The 24,852-nt window shown below is 50.4% G+C and overlaps 1 protein-coding gene across 9 annotated transcripts; it reads right to left on the bottom strand.

Annotated features, from left to right (window-relative positions):
- Positions 1-18,627: 18,627 nt before the first annotated feature.
- Tnk2 (tyrosine kinase non receptor 2) lies at positions 18,628-24,054 on the bottom strand. Of its 9 annotated transcripts, none has more exons than XM_036203841.1 (6): positions 23,881-24,052; positions 23,172-23,216; positions 21,127-22,475; positions 20,939-21,034; positions 20,647-20,774; positions 18,628-19,414 (listed from the first exon to the last, which is right to left on the bottom strand). In XM_036203841.1, the coding sequence occupies exons 1-6, from the start codon at positions 23,951-23,953 to the stop codon at positions 19,408-19,410; spliced, it is 1,698 nt and encodes a 565-aa protein (XP_036059734.1). In that variant the 5' UTR covers positions 23,954-24,052; the 3' UTR covers positions 18,628-19,407. The 9 variants fall into 9 exon arrangements, with proteins under 9 accessions (XP_036059734.1, XP_036059729.1, XP_036059732.1 ...); XM_036203836.1 differs by having other exon boundaries at positions 20,939-21,028; positions 23,881-23,999; XM_036203839.1 differs by lacking the exon at positions 20,939-21,034 and having other exon boundaries at positions 23,881-23,999.
- Positions 24,055-24,852: the final 798 nt, after the last annotated feature.

The raw sequence follows: 24,852 nt of genomic DNA, 5'->3' as shown, positions 1-24,852 counted from the left end.
GCCCCCAACCGCCCTGAAGGGCATGCAGTTTTAGCCTTTAAATAGCTAGCCACACAAAGAAAGAGCAACTCCTCCCAGCCTCCCTGTATTAGGTGTAGGAATGAGTTCTCCATCTAGACTTGTAAACTTAAACAAAATAAACCTTGCTGTTGCATTCTGGGCATCCACGGTCTTCGGTGGTCTCTTTGGGGTCATGATCTGGGCATAACAGCATCAAGTTCACGATTTCATTGACTTTCCCCTGAGACAATACAGTGGCAGGCCCAGGTCACTCTGTGACCCAAAGTAGGCTTGCATCCCAACTATCGAGCCCCAGGTTAGGAAACGCCAACACCTTATCTGTAGCCATAAACCAAACCTGTTCAACCTTTTTCCTCAGTGCTAAATGCTGCCTTTATGATATTTGACAGCAAATATATCCACCTCCTACCCCAAAGGGAGATACTACCTTGTCTTCCAATGATCTCACTGAGTAAACATTCTAGAAGAGTCCAGAACAAAAGGCTGTCAATGCATTTGCTCTTGAGGTTTGCAGAAATGTGACTGAGTCACGGAAAATTGTCTCCCAACATCCAGGAGGCAGGGGAAACCAAGGTTCAGCTGGCACCGGGTGACTCTTCCCTGTCTTTGGTTTCCTTGGGTGGTTCATTTAGGTACCATAGAGTCCCCTCCCTCAAGTCACCATGCCTTGCCCGGAGCCCAACCCTGAGAAGCCAAATGTTTGTCCAATGGCACATGAACAAATGGGTGAGTGCAGAGCGTTTATAGGATTTTGATGTGTTAATCATAGTTTCAATAACATTGGGAAGTACCTGAGAAAAACTGGAAGAAGGAAAACATCGTTTTACCTTAGGATTTCAGAAAGTTGAATCCACAGTCGACTAGCTCCAGTCTTCCCTGATGTTTGACAGCACAGAGACACCTGAAGACAGGGTGTGATGGAGAAGGCTGCTCATCTTGTCAATGCCAAGAACGGAGACCAAGAGGACCGCGAGACAAGCCTCAAAAAGCACATGCGCAGTGACCCACTTCCTCCGAGTCAGCCCCACTCCTGATTCACCTTCATTTTCTAGTAATGCCATAAGAGTATGACTCTCTCAGTGGGTAACCACCAAGTCTTTAACCCATGAGCTTCTGGGACACATTTCATATCCAAGCCAAAACGTGTAGACAGCTAAATGGCTTAAATATGAAAGAAGCCTCGGCCAGCAAGATAATTTAACACAAAGGTGCTTGCCCCTGAGTCAGGACACACACACACACACACACACACACACACACACACACACACACACACACATAGAGATGGCAGAGCAGATGCTGCCAATTCTGTAGCCACAGCTAGCTTCAAGAACCCACAGCTTGTGCGCCCCACTCCCCATGGCTCCCACTTCCAAAGGCAGCATGCTTGCTTGCTCTGGTACCGTCTGTCGCATCTTGACATTTGAAATTTTGTGATGGGACTCCACAAATTATGCTGTGGTCCCAACTGTAACACAACATATACGTTCCTGTGCCAAATCATGGAATAAAACCCAGGACTTAGAGGGGAGATGGAATAAGGGGCACAAGACCCCCAAACCTTGTTGGTGGCTGTGTGTGGTCTGCTCCCCGGAAATCACCATACTTGAGAAGCCCAAGTTGGAGGGTCTTGAAGGTGAGGTCAACCTGTGCTACCTAACAAGACCCTATCTTAATGCTCATCCTCAAATAACTACATCTTTGGTGAGCATACACCTAGCCAGGCATGGTGGGACTCACTTTTAATCCCAGCACTGGGGCAGAGGCAGGAGGCTCTCCGAGAGTTTGAAGCCAGTCTGATCTATATAGCAAGCTCCAGGATAGCCAGAACTACAAAGAAGACCCTGTCTCAAAATAAGTAAATATAAATAAATAAATACACCTGTTAAGAGTGGTAGCACATTTACACAGTTAAAAGGCCATGAAACATTTCTACTACATCAATACCACACTTTGTCTCCAGAAAGAGATGCAATTGGCCTTCGGCTCTAATGTGGGGGAGGTCGTGGTTGTTACCATGGAGGGTGGAAGGAGGTTCATCTGACACCAGATATGGAATGAGGTGACCTATGACACATGAGGTGAACTGATGGGACCTGCCGAGATGCCTGTGGATGTGTGGGTCTTTCATACTTTTACAGGAATTAGTTGAACTAGATACAGTTTCTTGCTCTTTTGGCTAGTGATTCCCTAAGATGAACTCTCTCTCTCTCTCTCTCTCTCTCTCTCTCTCTCTCTCTCTCTCTCTCTCTCACACACACACACACACACACACACACACACACACACACACACACACACGATGTCTCGCTGGAACAATTTTGCAAAGCTAACACTGTAGCAGCACTGACTGGTGTAATGTTCAAAAATGCTGACTCAGACTGCTGCCATAATCCTGACCTTGTGAGGAAGTTTCTGTGAGATTCTGAAGAGCAAGGGTTAAAGACCCACCTATGTGAGGGACTGTGGCTAAGGAAGGGACCGTGCAAGTCCATACATTCTACATGGCTCCACTCTCTGGGCCTCCCTAAGAGAGTCCCTAAGTAACTAACACTGAGATGGACAGGAGCCACTACCAGCCTGCCTAGGGGCACACTTGTCCATCAATGGGCCGGAAGAATGTAAGCACACACAGCATTCTTCCCAAACTGCCTTTGCCTCCTATCCTCTTATTATGCTACCTTTTGCTTTGGTTCATTGACAGCTGTCTGTCTGATGAATGTTCTTTCCAGTGCTAACAAACTACTTGCATGCAGAGACCCACCCACCTCTGAGAAGACCAGGGGTAAATCGAACTTCCTGGATTACACAGCTCAAGCCTTCCTCCTCTGTTGTTATGATATTTTGTTTGTGTTCTGACAAATAAAGCTTGCCTGGAGATCAGAGGGCAGAGCTAGCTACTAGTTAACCATAGAGGCCAGGCATTGGTGGCACACACCTTTAATCCCAGCACTTGGGAAAAGGAAGCAGGAAGATCAGGAGTTCAAGGCCACCCTGGGCTATGCAAGATAGAACCAGTCTGAAAAAGAAACAAAGCTTGGCGGTGGTGGCTCACACCTTTAATCCCAGCACAAAGAGAAGGTGGAAACAGGAAAATAAGGAGGGTGAAGACAGGATCTCAACCCCCCAATTCATTCTGAGGATTCATAGAGACAGGATCTTGCCCATTTCAGTCTGAGAGTTCATAGAAGTTGTTAGAATTCTGCCACTCCAGCTATATGACCGCACATGTGCAGTTCAGTAGCTAAGCAAGGGGTCTTACGTCTTATGTCACCAGTGTGCTGCATGATTGCACAAATGCGTGCAACATGGCCACACAATCTACGCATGCGTAGTGAAGCTCTGTAAACCCACCTGCACTTGTGCAGGGGAATCCTTAAAAAGCCAGACACAGACTCCTCCCTTCTCTTTTCTCTACTCCCCCCCTCTCTCCCTCCCTCTCTCTCTTTCTGCATGCGTGCACCAGACCCCTGGGGGGTCCTCAGCTGCGTACCATGACACATTCTCTCTTGATGAAGTATTGTACTGTCTGGACTCCTGGTGGGGGTCCCCCAGTACATACACCCTCTCAGCCCTTGCCCCTTCTGTGATGACAAGTTGGGTAACTTGTGCTGATAATTTATGCTGGTCCACAGATTACCTATCCTTGGGGATGCTCGAGATGGGAGTCTGGGATCCCGTTTAATTTTTAATTTTTTTCTCTCGGCAGCAGTCATGGGTCATGGAGGCTTCTTCCTCTAGGTCCTACTCTTTCTCTGAGAAACGCCTTAAATATCCCCAGATACCAGTAAATTCGGCCACGTAATGGCTGCTTGAACCCCGATATTTCACAGGAATTATCTAACTTCTGCCAGAAAACGGGCCAATGAAAAGAGTTACCTTATCCCTGCGCTTTTACCTAAGCTCTGAACCTTCTCTTTCTGAGTCTTTCTCTCCTGCCCACATGCATTCCCGAACCTGAGGAATCTCTGACTCCAAAGAACCTTCACCTATCTGACCTCTGCTCTGTTCTCCAGTACCGGGCGGGCCGCTAAGCACAGATTGTCCTGGAAGCTAGCTAGGACACATGCAAATAAGTTTATGGTGAGGACCCACATTGGGATCATAATAATCCAGATGGCTCTCTAGCCAGAGATCAGTTTACAGCCTGCCTCCTGGCGAGTCTTCCTAAAGCTGTCCTCAAGCCAGCAAACTATTAAAAAACAAAAAATTCAAGACACGGAATAAAATCCATCTCTTGTCTCCCAGAGCTTCCCAACATCAGGGCTAAGCTTAAGCATCTGGAGAGCAGGGCCCCCTAGCCCCAGGGGTGGAAGTTTCAGCTGTGGCATTTAAGGTACCATGGGAGAGATGAGAAAACCCCTGAACAGAATTGCCAAATGCTGGCACACGCTATCCAAGCAGCTGCATAAGGGCTTCCAGGTCCCTGTTTTAATGTGTGCTAGAGGAGGCCATGCGGGCTAGTGTGTGCCCTGCCCCTTAGGCCGTCAACTGAGCCTTGTTCAAAGTGTCATCCAGAGAGATGCTAGTCAGCTGACTGCCCTCATGCACCCTGTGGCATGGGGACATCAGACAAAGACTTCCAGCAGACCTCCTAGGCTCGGCCACGGGCTCACAGGGAACCCAGGATTCAGCATGGGGCAATCTGTTTCCTTCCTGTTGGACACTGAACCCTGAGGGAGTTTTGGGGTCCCACCTCTCCTCATTTCCCTATTGTTGGGGTAGGGGGCAGCCTTACCCACCTCACCAGACCCCACCACTTATTCAGGGGTACCTAATGGGAAGAAAGTTTCCAGCTAAGGTAGGAGCTTTCATTTTATTGCTCCTTCCATGGGCCTCACTCCAGACCTGTCAGCAGTGCTTCCCATGCACAGTGACACAGACAGGGCCCTGCTCTCTCTCAAGTTCCAGAAGATATCAGAATCCACTGCTTTGTCGCCAATTCCAGAAGAATGAGGTCTCACCCCACAAGCTTTTCTCTTCCTGGTTCCCTCTTCTAATTAACTACTCAGCTAATTGTTACAGGGTCACTATAGAGCTGGAGTCCAAAAACCATCAGATATACCCAGGTGGTAGGGAAGAGTAACAGTTAAAAGATATTTACACCCTCAAACCCCAAAAGTGTCTGGGCTCTGCAAAAACAGTTTTTAATATAACTATCTATTACTGTTAGATGCTCTCAACAATTGATCACCTGTGTCCCCTGGATGCTAAACTAATAAAGGAAACAGGTACCTTAAAATAATCTATCTCTGATAAGACTTATCTCAGGTAAAAATTAAATACATGTTCCAATAACCAATCTCTCTCTCTCTCTCTTTCTCTCTCTCTCTCTCTCTCTCTCTCTCTCTCTCTCTCTAACACTAACCAATGTAAGCAAAGTACTAAACACTTAACACTACAATATCATGGTCACTAGCTCAAGACTTTAATTTTCTCATGGCTGCTTCTTAATATGTTTAAATTTTTTTCTGAGCTCCAGACAATCTACCTGGACAGGGCAGCGAACTCTGGAACCGGCTTGAATCCACCTGGACAGCACCTTGTCAAATGATTCCCAAAGCAGTAGACAAGATGCCTGTCTACCTCAGAAGCCCCTCCCGCCCCCCCCCCCAAGAATCAGTCGATGCCCACCAAGTCATCTGGAAGCAGTTTTTCTGGGAGAAACGACGCCCCTATTCCTGTTCACCCACTTTTTATAATAAGCAAAAAGTTTGGAATGTTAGGATTCTGCCATTCCAGCTATGTGACTGTACATCCGCAGTTCAGTAACTAAGTAACGGGTCTTACGTCATCAATATGCTGCGTGATTGCACAGATGTGTGCATGGTCATGCAATCTACACATGTGTGGCGTAGCTCCATAAGCCCACTTGTGCATGTGCAGAGGAATCCTTAAAAAGCCGGACATAGACTCCTCCCCTCTCTCTCTCTCTCTCTCTCTCTCTCTCTCTCTCTTTCGGCATGCGTGTCTCCCCAGGCCTGGTTACTCTCTTCCGTCCCCCACCCTCTTCCTAATAAAGCTCTGATACTGGATTTTGCCATGTCTCATGACCTTTTCACCCAGTAACAGCGCCGCTATTATTTTTTAAACAACAGAAGTACGAAGTCTCTGGTGGCTGCTGCTCTGCTTCTCTGATCTTTCAGCTTTCACCCTGATATCTGAGTCCGGGTTTTTATTGTTAAGACTGAACAGATTCACTGTTCACTCTTCACTCCTCCTGCTAGAAGGTGGGGAAGCTAAAAAGCCCCTCCCCTCTCAGGCTGCTGGCTGGTCACATGCTGGGCAGTACAGAGTCTCTGCCTAGAAACATTGTAGTGTGGCTTATAACAGTAATGGTCGCCTAGGTCACTTTTTCAGGGTTAGAGGCCATTTTTGTTGAAAATAGTGACGCCTTCCTTGGATGACTACAATGGGGTAAAAAGCCTTGGTGTCTGTGACGTCATGTTGTGTCCATCCCTTGGCTGGGATTGAACTCAGAGCCTGTACATGATAAGCAAGTGCTCTAGCACTGAGCCACCTCGGCCCTTTGGGTCTACAAATGACTGCTGTAAAGAAGTCATACTATAGGCCTGTAGTAATGAAGACAGTAGACCAGTGGGATGGAAGACCTGGTTATAAAATGACCAAGCTATAACCACTTAATGTTTGATGAAGGAGGCAAAAACATACTTTGGAAAAAAGACAGCCCGTTCAGCAAATGGTGCTGGCAAAGCTAGGTTTCCACCTGCAGAAGATCAGTCGTACTACATGTTTCACCTGAGAGAAAAACCAACTCAAAAACGGATCAAAGACCTTAATTTAAGACCTGAACCATACCAGATGTGGCGGCACATGCCTTTAATGCCAGCATTCGGGAGGCAAAGAGAGGTGAATCTCTGGGAGTTCAAAGCCAGCTCAGTCTACAAAGCAGGCTCCAGGACAGCCAGGCCTCTATTACACAGAGAAACCCTGTCTCAAAAAAAAACGACTCCCCCAAAACAAACAAACAAACAAACAAAAAACCCTGAGACACTGAAACTTTTCAAGGAAACACAAGGGGTGCCCTTCAAGACATGAATGGACAAGAACTTTTTTGAACAGCACACCAACAGTGCAGGAACCAACCCCAAGTATGAACAGATGGGGCTACATGACAATGGAGTCTCTGCATAGCATAGAAAGCAATCAGAGCACACAGGTCACAGAATGGGAGAAAATCTTTACCAGCTACACTGCCCACAAGGGGCTGATATCCTGAATTCACAAAGAATTGCAATTAAACACCAAGGAAGTAAAACTACCAGTAAAAAATGGGCAAATTAACTGAGCAGATAGTTTTCAAAAAGGAAACATAAATGGCCAATAACTGATTTTTAAAGTATTTGATTTCCCTAGCCATGGGGGGAGGGAATGCAAATTAAAAGTACTTTGAGAGATAGCATCTCACCCCACTCAAAATAGCTACCTTCAACAAATGTGACCACAATGTTGGGGGACATGGAGAGAAAGGAACCCTTATTCACTACTGCTGGGGTACAAATTAATACAGCCATTGTGGAAATCAGTTTGGAGATGCCTCAAAAAAATAAAATAAAAATAGAACTACCGCATGACCTCTTTGTTTCACTCCCAAGCCAGTAGCCAGAGAATTCCACACTCTCCCATAGAAGTATTCACCCCCATGTTTATTACTGCTGTAGTCACTATAGCAAGGAATTGGGCCCAGCCTAGTTGTCCATCAACAGATGAATGGATAATGAAAATTTTGTGCTCTGCTCTAAAGAAAAATGAAGCTTAAAAATTACAAGAAAATGGAGGTACATTAAGAGGGTCACACATCTCAGAAAAAGTCACAACCTCTCTCTCATATGTGGTATCTAACCAATAGTATATATGTAAATAAATGTGCATGTAGGGGACAATAAATATAATATGTAAAAAAGCGAACAGGAAAGGCTAAATATAAGGGGACGAGGAGGGACTGAATGTAAGTGACGGACATGAGTTATGAAAGAGGATCTAAAGCAAAGAGTTTTTCTAGTTCTAATTCTGTCCTGGGCTTTTTGGTTTGAGTGGTGGATAAGTACATAAAATATAGTTATTTAAAGTGTAAAACTCAATGTGAAGCCACATAACTCCCATTCCGAATAGCTACTCCAACTGTTGAGAGTTCATTGAGTTTGAATAGACTTTGGGTCTGGTTAATTTTGGTGTGGGATGTTTTTATTTATTTGCAAGAGTTTTTTTAACATAAAGTTTATAAAATACAATTTAAAAGTAAAATAATTTTAAAAAGAAAGGTGACAGGCTGTTCCTGTCTGAGACTTCATGCTGCATGTTTCCTATTCCTAGGCTCAGGCCTCGAATTTGCCCTTCACTCTACATTCCTGTAATATTGATTGTTTTTCTGAGGTGATTCCAGAAGCCAGCAGTTAACCACAACGCTGACGCAAACTGAGACATCCTGCCCTGAAGAAGAAAGAATGTCATCACAGGAACTTACTACCCCTTAGGCACCAGAACACCAGGCTTCCCAGCTCAAGTCCCTGGAAATGCTGTTTTTTCTTATATAGCACCTATCCTGACCCTCACATTAATATTCCCCACTCCAACCCACCCCAAAAGAACTTGAGACATCAGCCTGATGCCTTTCCGGGTCACCTGCATCCCTGAGACAGCCTTGCCTTTGTGTCCAACCCCCATCCTCAGACCCTGGCGTCTCCACCGGGTGAGCTTCCAGACCTGAGCTGGACCACAGGACTGCTCTGCTTCCCCCACAGGCAGAAGAGCCTGGAGTTCTGAGAGAGCTGAAGAGTGTGCAGGGCTTGAGGCACAGATCAGGGAATCAGGATGTGGCCCTGCCACACCAGGGCCAACAAGCAGGGCTTGGAACAGTCTGGAACCTTCCTGAGAGCCCTGCACGGCAGAGCTGGGAGCGAGGCAGGAGGAGGCAGGAGGAGGCAGGAGGAATCTTCCCAAGCCTGCCAAGGCCCTGCGTCCAGTCCTAGCTGCAGCTTTGGGTGGGAAATCTAGTACCAACGTTAAACTTGGCTTCCATGCCTGGTGCTGTGTGGTCATGGCTCTGTCTGTGGCCAGACAAGGGCAAAGAAAATAAGGAGGCCATTTGGGGGGGGTCTCTGGGACACCCCCGACCAACAACTTAGGGAAGTATCCCACACGTGGCACTGAGATTTTTATTTGGCAATGGTGGCGTCTGGGTGGAGTGTAGAGTCACTCCAATTAAACTCTTTTATATGGACACATATGGGAAGCTTATAGAGTAGCAGGTTTCCATATGGCTTTTCCAAACACCCTTAGTGTCTACTATCCTTCCTCCTACCCTCTTCTCTATGCCTCCCTCCCCAGTACCTCTCCCTGCTTAACCTTCCTTTGCTTTTCTTGGTTTTCCTTCTTTGTTGATTTCCCCCCCAACATTGTATCACGTTATGGGCTTTAAAAATGAAGATTTTTCTGCCTACATGAGCCGCTGATGTGGCCAGGAGCTCCTTGAGAGGACAGCCGCCTGTGACAAAGGCAGGCAGTGTCAGAGAGGCAAAGACAGGAGCCCTCCAGGGAAGGCTGCCTGCAGGGACCTCCGGCACGTCCACAGAGTCTCGCCCGCCAGGCTGCACTGAGCACTGGAAATGACAGGGATGGTACCGGTGGGCGGTGCGACCCACCCCAGGGCTTCCAAAGTCTGCGCATCTCTCTAGAGTATTGAGACAGGGAGTGTCTATTTTCACAGTTTAGTGTTAAAAAAGGTTGGTGGGGAGCTAGAGAGATGGCTCAGCGGTTAAGAGCACTGGCTACGCTAAGGACTTGGTTCTGGTTCCCAGCACCCATAGGGTACCTCACGACCATTGGTAACTCCAGCTCCAGGGTATCCAACACCCTCTTCTGGCCTCTTCCAGCACCAGGCATGTATATGGTACACAGTTATACATGCAGGCCGAATACACACACACACACACACACACACACACACACACACACACACACACACACACAAATGTAGGCATGGAGTGCACCCTGTAATCCCAGCACCAGAGAGGCACAGACAGGAGGAAGCTTGGGGCTTGCTAGCCGGCCAGCACACCCTAATTAATGAACCCAAGAGTCCAGTGAGAGATACTATCTCTCCCAAAAGGTGCACAGCTCCTGAGGAACACCACCAGGGTTGACAGCACACATGGTTAAGAAGCGCTTCTCTGCAGTGCCCCCATGAGGTGCTGCACAGAGCTGGCAGTGCCCTTTCCCTGAAGGGGACCAGGAGAAGTCAGTACCTGCCTAGTTTTGATGATACAAACTGTTAAAAAAAAAAAAAAAACTGTTAAAATACCTTTTTTCTTTTCTTTCAGTTTTTTGTTTTGTTTGTTTTGAGATGGGGGTTCTCTGTGTAGCCTTGACTGTCCTGGAACTCACTCTGCAGACCAGGCTGGCCTCGAATTCAGAGATCCTCCTGCCTCTGCCTCCCTAGTGCTAGGATTAAAGGTGTGTGCCACCATTGCCCAGCTAAAGATCTTTTTTCTTATACTTAACAAACTCTGGTCTTTATCATATCCAGCCAGTCCGCTGCCCTCCTCCCAGACACAACACTTCAGACGGCCCCTAATTCCACCATCCCCCCATGTCCCTCAACAGCTCCCTAACTCCTGCCACCAGGTTTGGGGGCCCTTGCTTCCTACTACCTCTTTTCAGACACAGTTCTAGCTACTCCATCTGTTAAAATGCGAGTCCCCACCCTGGAACTCAGGCTGCCATACTGACCATTTCACACATTGACCAACCACCAGCACTACCCAAAGAAAGGCCGAGGCCCCTAGCCCGGCAGCTCCTGCTGGTTGAATAGGTGAGTGAGCCTTTCACGACCAGCTATGTTGCCCATAAGAGCTGGTGAGTGACAGCCTCCTGCATCCCCCAGAGCCTGAAACAGAGAAGCCAACCTCTACACCTCAGGGCACTGCCTGCCACCAGCCCTTCAGCTCCACATGGTCCTCCAGACCAAGTGTATTCCTCCAGAGGGCAGCTCAAGGCCACACAGCCTCTGTCCCTGCCACCCAAGGCAGCCAAAGTCTCCTAAAGGACAGTAGCTTAAGTCACCTCCTGTACAGCTGACAGAAGGGAACAAAAATAGCCAGCTGAGGGAGCAGGCTACAACTGTCAACTCCAGGCCAGCCCCATTCCGCCAGGCTCCCCATTATCTCAGCCTTTCGTGGTTTTTAAATTCTCTCTCTGTCTCTGTCTCTCTGTCTCTGTCTCGTCTCCCCCACCCCCACCCCGCACCCCGCACACACGCATTTGCCTGCATGCATATGGGTATTGTTTTTCTGCCATATGCACCTGGCTAGCCAGCCCCCAAGCGTCTGGGAATCCTCCTGTGTCTTGCTATAAGCCTCCCATCCTGGGAATCCAGACTCAGGTTGTCAGGTTCGAGCGGCAAGTCCCTCACCCACTGAGCCATCTCCCTGGCCCCATTGTTGGTTATTACTGAAAGGACACACACACACACACACACACACACACACACACACACACACATCCATGCACACGCTCACATACACACACACATACATGAATGAGCACGCACCTGCACACACACACAACACTCACATATCCATGCTCACATATCCACGCACACACACATGCATGAGCATGCACGCACACAGTAACTACTTATTGAGCATCCATTGCTATCAGCATTTCAGTATACTTTTTTTGTTGTTGCTTTCATTTTTCGAGACAGGGTTTCTCTGTGTAGCTCTGGCTGTCCTGGATCTCACTCTGTAGACCAGGCTGGCCTCGAACTCACAGAGATCCACCTGCCTCTACCTCCCGAGTGCTGGGATTAAAGGCCAGTATAGTATCTTTCTCGAACTCTACAAATTCAGTAATGAAAATGGTTTGACACTGGCTCAAAACAGAGACACAGACTAGTGGAACAAAATAAGGATTCAAGAAATAAGTTGATTTTCCAAAGAGATGCCAAGAGCAACGTGTGAAGGACAGTGATAGGAATTCCCACCATGCCCTCACAGTGGCGCATGCCTGATGGGACACTTAGTCATTTCTGCCTAGTCATTTCCGGGTCATACATCCTGCATGACCCATGACCCCGTGGCTGCATGGTTGTGTAAAGCATGTGGCACAACCACGTGATCTATGCGCATGTGTGGAATAGCCATGTGGGCCTGTGTGTGCACCTGCGGCTTGGCCTTTAAAAGTTGGCCCCCATGTTCGCCCGCCCCCTTCACTCCCATGTCCTTCAGCAGGCCTGATCACATCTGTCCTTTTCTCCTTCTCTTAATAAAACTCTTGTTAGCGGATTCTGTCGTGTGTCGTGACTTTTCCTCGAAGGGTAAGAGCGCCGCTAAAACCAACAGTCTCTTCCATAATCCGCTGAGAGGTCTGTGTTGCCACAGACAGAAGAAAGAGGTCAGCTGAGGAGAGACGCTGCCAGCCGCCACCATGACAAGACAGAGATAAGGTGCTGGTAAGCCACCAGCCACGTGGCCAAGTATAGACTAACAGAAATGGGTTAATTTAAGATAGAAGAAGCAGATAACAAGAAGCCTGTCATGGCCATACAGGCCACTGTTTCCTCTCTTTAGCGGGTGAAGAACAGTCAGCCTGGGAAGACATCTGCCTGAAGTCTGCAGCTGGCTACTTCAGAACCCTGCAGCTGTGCCAGCTGGGCACAGGCCACCAGTCTGGTTCTCATGGTGGGGTCTGAAGACTCCATCCTTCAGAGCTCTGGGCTCCCACCCACTGCGGTCTAGAGCCCCAGTGACCCTGAATGCTTCTGTGTGGTTGTTTTTAAATAAGGTCTTGTCATGCATCGTGAGCTGACCTTGAACTTGGTTCTGCCTCCTGATGCCTTCACAAGCAGTGGCACCACCATGCCTCACCCCCGCTGTCTTTAATGAATTCCAGATGTCAGTTTACTTTCCATGATTATCTTCTTAAAGCACACATAATCTGTGGAATTCAAAAGGGGCTGCCTGGATCGAGTAGCCTCCTAAAAATCAACAAGAAACTGATTGATAATTTCACTTTTAAAAAGATCCAAGGCCAGCCTGGTCTACAGAGCGAGTTCCAGGACAGCCAAGACTACACAAAAAAATCCTATCTCAAAATACAGAAATAAATAAATAAAGCCAAGGATATTAATAGGTATGTCATGGAAACGGAACACAAGTGGCTTCCCTGTGTGCGTGCGTGCGTGCGTGCGACATGGGAAGGTCAGAGGACAGCGTTCAGGAGTCAGTTCTCTCCTTCCACTGTCGGTTCCAGGAATCAAACTCAGGTTTGCAGAGTAAACGCCCTTAACCACTGAATCATCGAGCTGGCTGCTCTTTTCTGTTTGCTTTTGAGAGAGGATCTCATGATGCAGTCCAGCCTAGGCTGACCGGAACCTGTGACGATTCTCCTGCCCCGGCCTCCTGAATGCTCAATTACAGGCGTTCTGCACCATCCTGGCTCAGCTTACTTCTTACTGGTGAGAAATTGAACCCAGGTCCACACTTGTGCAGTGAGCACTGTTATCACATCTCCCCAGCTCAAATCTCTTAAAAATACGTACTTTCTTATTTTTATGTGTATGATAAACAATGTAAGCTTCTGTGTGCTTTCTTGGTTGGGTTGGGCGTCTATGGGCCTGGTGGGTGAGAGAGATTTGTCCTGACTGTGGACCAGGCAGGAAATCTCTAACCACAAATGGCGCCCAACGTGTTTGCAAGAGTTTCCACCTAAAACCTGCGGAAAAAAGATTCTAAATGGAGCTAAAAACAGCTTCCTAGTTGTCTCTCTCAAGTTAGCGGCAGCGTGCCGGTTTGAGCTACTATGGCGGGTTCCTGGCGTGTGCGTCTGACCTGCTGTGTGGCGGGAATGAGGAATCTACAAGCGGCACTTTACTCTGCTACATGGTGGATTTAGCCTTTGCAAGTTAAAAAAAAAAAAAAGTTTCTGGGCTATGTGCAGATAACAAGAAGTCTGCCACAGCCATACAGTTTGTAAACAATGTAAGCTTCTGTGTGTTTACTTGGTTGGGTCTGAGCGTCTATGGGCCTGGCTATGGGTGAGAGAGATCTGTCCTAACTGTGAGCCAGGCAGGAAAAATCAATCTACAGTCAGACTCTCTTCTCACACCAAATACCTCATCTCAGAGTGGATTAAAGACCAAACCACTAAACCTGAAACCACGAAACGACAAGATGAAAACACAAAGACCTTTCTAGAACACCAGTCTGGGCCACGGTTTTGTTGGCTGTGACACTGACAGCAAAGTCAACAAAGCAAAACATAGCAAGTAGGATTGTACAGTCACAATAGAGCATCCGCAGAGCAAGGCAAATGTCACCGGCAAGCAAAGCCTGTGGACGGGGGTGGGGGGTGGGGGATAACTGCGTGCACTGTATGTATACCTGATACGGGCTTGCATGCAAAGTCTAAGTGGAAGTCAAACAACTCAATCATAAGGAAACAAACCCCTGATTTAAAAATAGACAGAGAATTGGAGTAGGCATTTCTCCAAAGTGTAAATACAAATAGCCAACGGGCATTTGGGGAAAAAAATGGCTCAACACCACTACTAGCCAGAGAATAAACATTAAAACCACAGTGAACTAAAGCCTCCTACCCATCAGAACAGCCTGTAACAAACAGAAAAAGGGTGTTGGTTAAGGATGCCAAGAAAAGGGAAACCTCATATGCGCTGGGGGAGGAGGGGGTGAGAATTAGCATGGCCGTCATGGGAAATAATGCAGAGATTCCTCAAGAAATTGAAAGTGCATCAACCACATGATTCCGCAAGCCCATTGCCAGTGGGCATTTGTCCAAAGGATGTCAACTCAGAATGCTCAAGAGACATCTACACTCCTTGCTTATTGCGACATTATTCACCACAACCAAGAGGTGGAAGCGACCATGTGTCCCTCAACAGTGGATGGGTGAATAAACATACAGGGAACCGATAGAGAAGATGTGGTAACATATAATCAGAAAAGTGTCCTGACGTATGCAGGAGTATGGATGAACCCGGAGGGTGTCATGTTAAATGATAAAAGTCAAGCACAGAACAACCCTAAGCAATCACAACATCAACTGTGTATATGTCTAAAGGTGGTCACTAAAGGCTGGGGTTGGGCAGGTGAAGGACACAAAATTTCAGTGAAATTGGAGAAATAAGTTCAAGAGAACTGTATGTATGCCATAGTGATTAATGTGAGCAGCAACATGCTATATGCTTGGAAATTCTATGAGACTACACTTAAGCATTCTCTCTACAAAGAATTATAAAATGTGAAGTAATATGCATCTCAATGTAGCCATTTCATAGTGCACCCATTATTAAAATATTAAGTTGCGGCTGGATGGTGGTGGCACACACCTTTAATCCCAGCACTGGAGAGGTAGAGGCAGGTGGATTTCTGTGAGTTCTAGGCCAGCCTGGTCTACAAAGCAGATACCAGAACTGTTAGAGAGACCCTGTCTTGGAAAACAAAAACAAAAAAAAAAGGCCAAAACAAAACAAAACAAACAACAAACAAACATTAAGTTGCACCTTGTAGGTCTATATACAATTTTGTCAGTAACAAAATGTTGCTGAGTGTAGTGACGCACACCTTTAATCTCAGCACTTGGGAAGCAGAGGCAGGCAGGTCTCTGTGAGCTCCAGGACAGCCAGGACTACAAAGAGACACTATCTCAAAAAATAAAAATAAAATAAAATAATACCATTCCTTGGTATTTCCCCCAAAGAATTCTATATCCTACCACAGAAACCTCACATTCACTAGGGTTCTATTCATAACAGTTAGGAAAAGGAAACAGCTCAGGTGCCCTTCAGTAGGTGAATGGATAATAGAAATTTGGTATTATGCACATGTGTATATGTATACATCATCTACACATACACAATGGACTTTTTTTTTAAAGGTTATTTGAGATAAGGTTTCTCTGTGTAGCCCTGGCTGTCCTGGAACTTTGTAGACCAGGCTGGCCTGGAACTCAAAGATATCCTCCTGCCTCTGCCTCCCAAGTGCCACAATGGACTTTTATTCAGCGGTAAGGAGAGATGAAATTTGTAGGAAAATGGGCAGAACTGGAAAATATTTAAGCGAGGTGACCCCAGGCTTACACAGACAAATGCTACATCTTCTCTCTCGTAGGTGGTTTCTAGCTTCAAATTCTAGATTTGTATGTTTAGGTTGGAGTGAATGTCGACAGGTCAGGACCTAGAATGGGGTCACCAGGTAGGGGAGGCTTGTTTAAGGAAGGGCAATACTAGAAGACATGTAATGTGAAATCAAAAACAGAGAACAGTGGGGATAGAAAGGTCTAAGTGGGGAAAGCATGGGTGTGGGGGAGAGGAGGGAGTCAGGGAGAGGGTTAACCAAAATTCAGGGTTACAATGACAACATGGTTTCCCTCCTGGGGAGTATGCCTCAGATCCTATCAGGAAGCAGATGGTAACCCCACAAACAGTCACCCCACTCCTGAGCTGGTGGGCACATCTTGCCAAGCAGGCTGGTATGGTAGCATGCAAGGTCTACTATTCCCCCTTAGTGGTCTACACAGCACCCTTCAGCACCATGAAAGCCAGCCAGGAGAGAAGACGTTTCCAGGTCAGCTGCAGCTTAATTTCTCTTTCCTGCGACCCATCACCTCTTCTTGCTGGCAATCTTGCAGGAGGTGTTGCGATCCTGTGGTATGGATGGTAAAGTGAACAGGAAGGGTGACCCTTCTTTTTCTCAAGCCACGTCCCTTCACCAGAGACAGGATTAGAAACCAAAGTGTCAGCCGTGAGAGCGGGAGTGGCAGTGTCCGCTCCCATCAGTCTGGTTTGGCAATGAGATGGGAGAGCAGGCAGGCAGGTCCTGAGAATTGTGGTTATCGAGAGTTTTAGGGACTTGAGGCAAGGGTACTTACTGAGCTGAGCTTGTGGTGAGCACAGGACACCTCTGCTGGGATAAAGGAGGAGGTTAGACATGGGTGTTGTGAGCATGTTGGCGTGTACTAAGGCCTGAGGGGATAAACTGTTGTCTTTGTAAGAACCTGGAAAAAAAAACACAGAGAGATTGAAGCAGAGGCAGAATCAAGACTATGACCAAAGTCATGTGCCAGAGGCGGGATCAAGACTTTAGTCCTGTTCTAACCCCCAAGCTGGAAGAGCACTGCCTTTCCCTATAAGGAACACGGAGAGCCACAGAGGTGGCTAAGGCAGTGAGGAGCCTGTCATTTAAGCGCTTCAGACCTGTGTTCCACCAAAATGCCAGTGGGAACAGGCCATCCATACACCCAGTGCATTGCCAGTGGAGACCAGCCCATATAGCCAGTGCACTGCCAGTGGGGAACAGGCCATCCATACACCCAGTGCACTGCCAGTGGGGACCAGCCCATCTATACACCCAGTGCGCTGCCAGTGGGGAACAGGCCATCCATACACCCAGTGCGCTGCCAGTGGGGAACAGGCCATCCATACACCCAGTGCACTGCCAGTGGGGACCAGGCCATCCATACACCCAGTGCACTGCCAGTGGTTGTGACTGCAAAGGACTGCAAAGAGATGAACCAAATTCCTATAAAATTTTTCAAAATTTCAAGTTTAAGAAAGGGGGATGGGGCCCAGGTGGTGGTGGTGCATGCCTTTAATCCCAGCACTCGGGAGGCAGAGGCAGGTGGATCTCTGTGAGTTCGTGGCCAGCCTGGGCTACCAAGTGAGTTCCAGGAAAGGCGCAAAGCTACACAGAGAAACCCTGTCTCGAAAAAAAAAAAAAAAAAAAAAAAAAAAAAGGGGGGGAGAGGGGATGGGGCTGGAGAGATGGCTCAGAGGTTAAGAGCACTGGCTGCTCTTCCAGAGGTCCTGAGTTCAAGTCCCAGCACCCACATGGTGGCTCACAACTATCTGTAATGAGATCTGGTGCCCTCTTCTGTATACATAATAAATAAATAAATCTTAAAGAAAAAAAGAGAAAGAAAGGGGGATGGGAGGGTAGAGAGATATGGCTCAGTGGTTAAGAGGTCCTGAGTTCAATTCCCAGCACCCACATGGTGGCTCAAAGCCATCTCTAATGGGATCTGATGCTCTCTTCTGGCCTGCAGGTGTACATGCAGATAGAGCATCATACACATAAAATAAATAAAATCTCAGAAAAAAAGAAAAAGAGGGGGGGATGCCCAAGAAACAGAAGATAAAGGCAGGGAGGGCAAGGAGGACAGGGCAGCTGGGGAGGGGGTACCCCACTGTGTACTCTCCAGTACCTTCTGCATTCATAACCATGTAAATACATTATTCAAAGAGACAAACTTCAGAAGCTTGGACCTAGTGAGGCCCCGGGTGTTGTTATCTGTTCTGACCTAGCTCCAGGTAACGGAGCTATGAGACTGTCTCCTGAAGTGTGTCCTGCCCTACAGAAACCCGCGGAACAAAATCCCCATAAGACTGTGACATTCCCAGACCAGATGAAGCAAGCTGGGCCGGCGGCACTGTGAAGGTACAGGAACAGGCTCTCCCAGGCTGCAGTTCCTCTCTCTGCCTATAGGTGGTGGTCAAAGGCTGCTTGCTCTGGACAGCAGAACCCTGGGGAGACCGGCAGACACAAGCAAAGATCGGCAGGCATGCGCGTGTAACATAAAATAGAAACGGAATTTATTTCTCTGGAAGAAGCAGGTATCCATAGTTGGGGGCAGCAACTTTGGCAACAGAGGCTGACGGGAACACATCGAACAGCAACAGGAAGAGCAGGGGTCAAACAGGAAAATACTGGTGCCCCTGGGGTCTTCTTCCAATCCCGGGGCCTTGTGGGCCCTTTCTCTGCTCCTGAGCCACTTGAGGCTGTTTCCGGGTACAAGACCCTAAGAGCAGCCAGGCCCACAAGTTCACAGTGAAGCCACAGGTCACACTATGTCCAGTACTCCAAATGCCTAACAGGGGCTCCCTGGAAAAGGGCCCAGCCCTTCGGAGGGCCTGCTGGATGCTGGCCTACCCTTCGGTGTGGCCAACACATCCTTCTTGCCCAAGTCAAGCTGGGCTTCCTCAGTCTAGTCCCCCGAGGCAAAGCCTGGGGCACACTCTAACCACCAGCCCAGCCTTGATCTGGAGCCAGAGGCAGGTCACACACAGGGCCTGCCAGCCAGCTGCCGGTCTTGCCTTCACAAGGCTCCTTCCCACCTCTTGGTTGGGGCACTGAGGGCTGAGCCAAGGTGTGCAGAACAGCGCTGGGTGGGTAAAGTGAGGTGGGCAAGGTGGGGCTCCCAGGCTCCTGCAGCCCTGGTCTCACTCTGTCCACTGGGGGCAGCAGGCAGAAGTGGGTCCTCCAGGCCTGAGGCGGAGCATCTCCCCACCCTTGTCCCACAGACAGGTTCAAGTGGTTCCTTTAGGGCAGACCATCGCTCTCCAGACAACTGTCAGCGCCTGAAAGATGGGAAATGACCCAAAAGTTCATCCATCAACAGAGGTTAAAGAGCTTATGGGAGATTCAGGGTCACTTCAGGGAATTAATGCCGTCAGGTACCATGCAGAAAACCGGCAGTTCTAAGGCAACAGTTTTAGAACTTACTCTACAGTGTCTTTTTTTGATCAACTTTGACTTAAGAAAACAGTACTACTGTGTACTGGAGTATCTAAGGACAACAGGAAGTCCCAGCTCCTCTGGATGCAAATTAGGGACAACCAGCAGCAGACACTTGGGCTGAGTGACCGTGCAGTGTGTGGGAAGGCCACAGCCCTCTCCCATTGTGTTTCTGATTGTTTCTGATTAGAGTACAAAGTTATACTGTGTAAGAGCAGCACAGACAGGCAGACCCCGAGGCGCCTGCCTCCCAGCACCCAGTGGCATTTTGCTTCCTGGGATGACACAGGGTTTGCTCCTGCCCTTTCACCACTTTGGGGCTTGCTAAAGGTTCAATTACTATTCACCTGTGTGCTTATTTTATAGGAGTACACATATAAACTTTTAGTAAGAAAGCAATGAGATCTTCTTTGGATGTTTACTCCTCCAAAAACATTAACATCTATGGAAACGGATGTGAGAGGGTGAGTATGTCTGTGTGTGACTACAGGCTTGCACATGCCACAGAGTGTGTGGAGAAGTCGGAGGACAAGCTCAAGTGTTGGTCCTCGCCTTTCTTCTTGAGACAGGGTCTCTGTTATTTTCCAGCTACTGCATGCCAGGCTAGCTGGCCCCTAACCTTCTGGGGCTCTCCCATAAGAGCAATGGGATTACAAAGGCTCCAGTTACATGCCTGTATTTTACACAGGTGTGGAGATTCGAACTCAGGTCCTCAAGCTTATACAGCAAGCACCTTATTCACTGAGCGACGTTTCCCCAGGACTAACTGGCACGTTAGACAGAAATATGGCAAAGGAGGTAAAACTATTTGGTTAAATAGCCATCGTGAAGCATGTGGGCAGCTAGGCACTCGGGAAGCTGGCCTGCCCCGCCCAGGGCCCAGGGGACTCTTTCACGATTCCATTCTTGAGAAAAGCCCCTCTGGGGCCCTGTACCTGCCCTCTCCCTTACCAGCTGGCTGGGGACTCCCTGCCTTTGTGTGCCCTTCAGAGCTGGTAGGCAGGCTTTTCCTACAGCGGGCCACCCCGAGGACAGCCCCCTGAGGGAGGGAGATAGGGCGGAGGATGGGACTCACTTGTGGTGGGCCGGGCCACAGGAACCCAGAAGGTGGCAGCCAGCTTGCTCCAGGTTCCAATCAAACATCTCCAGCACTTTGTGACACTCCACCCGTGGCCGAAGACCCAGCCCAAAGAGCTGCTCCACCTGAGGAGCAGAGGGCAGTGGTGCCATGGGACACCCGGGGGGGGGGCAAAGGATACCAGACCAGAGTCGGGGCGCAGGGCTTAGAGTCAGCAGGGAGGGTCAGGTTCAGCAGAAACCAGCTTTCAGGGCCCCTGAATGCCAGGGCAGGCAGGAAATGATGGTACCTTCAGATACTGGGCAGCCCTCTGCACACTCCAGCTGTGGCTCTGCAGGGCCGCCTGGCACTCCTCTGTGGTCACCCCATGCACCATGGCCTGCAGCTGGGCACACCCACCCATCAGCACCACCTGGGCCCATTCCTCTGGGTCCCTCAGACCCCTGCCCTTCCCCTTGAAGTAAGCCTGGCACTCACCATCTGGACCTTGTCTGCCGGGCGGGCAGCCTCTTGCCCGTCCCCTGGGCAGCCCCTCTGTGGCAGCCGAGCAGTGGCCCTCAGGGCTGGTGGCCGAGCCCCTGGGTTGCTATTATTGGTGGAGAAGTTGGCCTTTGGGTCCGGGGCAGCCTGAGGCATAGGTCGAACCGTAGCAGTGGGGGCAGCGGGGGCTGGGGTACTGGGTGGGGGCAGCAGGAGGGGCACAGGTAGGGGGGCTGGCTCTTCAGGGCTCTGGGCCTCCCGAAGGAAGCGCTGATAGCGCTCCAGGTAAGCAGGGCGCTCAGGCAGCAGGTAGTAGTGAGTACTGCTGACCTTCCTGCCATCACGGACAATGGGCAGGATGCAGGGGCCAGCCCGCTGGCCAGGAGCCTGGATCACTTGTGGCGTGGCATACTTAGGGTCTGAGGCAAAGCTCTGGGTGGTGGGCATGGGCTTCCCAGGTGAGCTAGAGAGCCGGTGTGGTAACGGAGAGCTGCCAGGTGGTACCAGGGGGCTTGGGGTCCTTGAACCTTGAGGGGACAGGGGTTCCCGGGGAGGCACTCGGGGAGGGGAGGCAGGTCCAGGCCACCGGCTCGCCTCTTCCTCACCCGAGGGAGCTGGAGAGAGCTCCACACGTGGGCGTGTGGGCCGAGGGGGGATAGGTACCCGGGGTGGCACCTGGGGCTTGTCATCGCCGCCCGGGGCGGGGGAGGGGGTGAGCGGGCCAGCAGGGACCTGGAGCTGCAGCATACACTCCTGCTGCAGCGCCTGGAAAATCTCCGCCGTCTGGGCCAAGCTGGGCGGCTTGCCGCCACCCTGGGGCGGGAGGAACAGGTTGTCCTCCAGGGCAGGGGGCAGCTGAGCCTGCTCAGGCACAAAGGCGTAGTTGGTCTCGCCCTGGCTGGGCCCAGCAGGGAGCCCTGCACCCATGAGCGTGCTGTTGATAGAGCAGACCTCAAAGTCATCCTCATCTTGCGCCACCTCGTCGTAGGCAGGGGGCGGGGGCAGCGGGCGAGCGTCCCAGTCTACCACAGGCGTGGGATGTAAGGGCCGTGGCAGCGCCCGTGTGGGGCTCTGTGGAGGTGTCTTGTCCAGCAAGGAGCAGGCATCCATGGCCAACTGTGCCAAGGAGGGTGCACAGGGCCGTGGGGCTGGGACCGCAGGCTCCTCCCCAAAGTCGATGAGCGTGACCTCGCCCCCACCACTGCGGCCTGCCTTGGTGCCTGGCACGCGGGCCGATGGCTTTGCTAGCCACAGCCCTCGGGGCAGGGCTGGCTTCCTCAGGCCCAGCCTCTTGAAGTCGCTGGATAAGGGGTCTTGGTCCTCACTCACAGGGTCGTATGTTGGCTCTGGGATAAAAAAAAGGGAGACCCCAACGGGGAGATGATGTCAGGTATGAACAGGCAATGAGGGAAGGTAGGATGTGCAAAAAAAAAAAAACCAAGTATCCCCATCAACTATGCACTGCCAACTCCTACAGGCTAGCCTCTACACCCAAGAGCACACCTGATCCTACTCAAACAGGACAGAACCAGCTCTCTGCCTGCCTTCAGGCCTCAATGTAGGCTGGAGGGACCCCAGATCCTACCTAAGCGAGACCCCACTCACGCCAGTCTCTGACATTCCCTCCATAACACGAGCCCTGGATTCCTTGCTCCAGGCCTGGTTAGTAACCCCTCACCCCAACTCTACTGTGGCACACTATTAGAGCAGGCACGGGCCAACAGGGGCTTCCCTCAAAGGACAGAGCTCCTGAGGGCCACCATGATGCCCTACACACAACCTCTGCAGGTCTGAAAGAGTGGCAGGCTGGCCCAGCCACAGCAGAGCAAGGTCAAGGGGGACACCAGGACCACACATCTTTGAGGGTACAGATGGGGGAGGCAGGCATGCCGGGCCAGTTCAGCAGCAAAAGCTCACAGCACACACCCGCCTCCCCCTTCCACACAGCCAGCCGCTGGGCTCTGTACCTTCCAGGAGAGGAGAAGTGAGAGGACAGAGAGGATGGGGGCAGGGGCCAAGGCATCCTGAGCAGCCCCACTTACTCTGAGTGAAGATGGCAGGCTGAGGTGGGCGAGGTGGAGGCTCCCCTGTAAGAAAGGCCATGCGGACAGGGGAGGCAGGAAAGAGAGGACCAAGCAGGACAGAGATGGGGTGGGGAGGCAGCCCGACAGAGGGAAGAGTTGAGATGAGAAGGGAGGGGAGGGAGAGGGAGGGAGGAGAAGAGGGAGAGGAAGGGGGGGAGCGGGAGAAGGAGAGAGAGAGAAAGGGAGAGGGAGGGAGAGAGAGAGAGAGAGGGGTGAACAGGAGTGAGCGGATGCACGGACCCAACTGAAGCTGGGCGGTGGGAGGGAATGGGGAAGCAAGATGGAACACTATGGTTCCAGAGTGACAGGCACAGGCCCTGGGAGGTGGACGGGGCTCCTGGCTGAGGTGGAGCCCAGAGTGGGGTGTGGGGGTTTGGCCTGGCAGAGAGGAGCATGATTAAGGGGAGCCAGGATCTGAACAGGCCGGTAAGGAAGGAGGTGGAGGAAGCTGGGACTGCAGGGCCAGTGTGGACCAACCCAAGGATCCCCACCTCGGCGGCGGCGGATACAGCTGCCTCTCCTCTGCTACCCCACGCCTAGCCAGAGCCAGGGAGCCAGCTGTCCCACCTGTCCCCAGAGAAGAACAGCAGGCTGGGGGGGCTCAAGGCAGTGACCTCTTCTAGGCAGCCAGTGAGGTGGGAACACCAAGGAACAGAAGGGCTCTTACTTTTCACCCTTCCTAGATGCTGGGTGGGTCGGGAGGTGCTCAGTTCCACACTCAGCAGGTCAGGAGGGTCCATGGGGTTTCCCAGATACAGTCTGTTGGGAGAGAACCAGGTCAGAAGGTGGAGCAGGGGCAGAACACTCTGGCAGAAGATGTAGGGCCCAATCCCTAAGGCTAGGCCAGAAACAACAGCAAAGAAACCTTCCTGAGTGTTTAGGGGACAATGCAAAGACTAAGGCATATCTCAGAGGACGCTGAGTCACAAGCTCCCAGACTCCTGGGTCCCTATGATTGTCCCTTCAAGCAGAGGTGGCTCCCGAGGGGCAAGCACACCCGGCCCAGGCTGAAAAGCCTGTGCCTTCATGAGCTCCCATACCTTACCGGGGCACACCTGCCGGCACACTCTAGTTCTTCTAGACTGGAAGACTAAGAGAAGCACCTGCCGCTACCCCCTAGGAGGGTGGGCAGGAAGCGGCTTCCTGCTGAACCACAGGAAGCGGGGAGGAGGCAGAGCTGCCGGGTAGGCTCCCCACTCACCCCAGCCCCTACGCTAATGCTAACCGTCAGTACCTGGGATCTGGGACTTAGTCACCAAAGCTGATTAAAGCCTGGAAGAATGAGGCTGGGCTGGCTGAGGCACAACGGGAGTGGGGGAGAGGGTGCAGGCCTCCGCAGGGAGGGCCTCCCGTCCCCTCCCCTCTGCTCCCCTCCCCACACTTTCACAGGCCCTTACCTGGTTCCTGTGAGGCAGAGGACCCAAGGAGAGCCCTCTCTAAGGGCCTGATGTTCTGGAGTGTGGGGTATGGGAGAACAAAGGCCTAGTTTACCATACTCTGAGGAGGAGGCAGCTGGAGAAAGGACCACAGAGGCACGGAGCCCTAGCAAGAGAGCGGACAGCCTACCTGGGATGGGTGGGGTATTCTGTATTTTCCCCAGATGGCTCCGGGTGGTCTCACTCTTTACCTAAAGGACACT

The sequence above is a fragment of the Onychomys torridus genome, chromosome 12 (genome assembly GCF_903995425.1).
Source record: "Onychomys torridus chromosome 12, mOncTor1.1, whole genome shotgun sequence".
NCBI classification, from domain to species: Eukaryota; Metazoa; Chordata; class Mammalia; order Rodentia; family Cricetidae; genus Onychomys; species Onychomys torridus.
The sequence above is the reverse complement of the archived record's forward strand: the minus strand, read 5'-3'. Positions and strand labels throughout refer to the sequence as shown.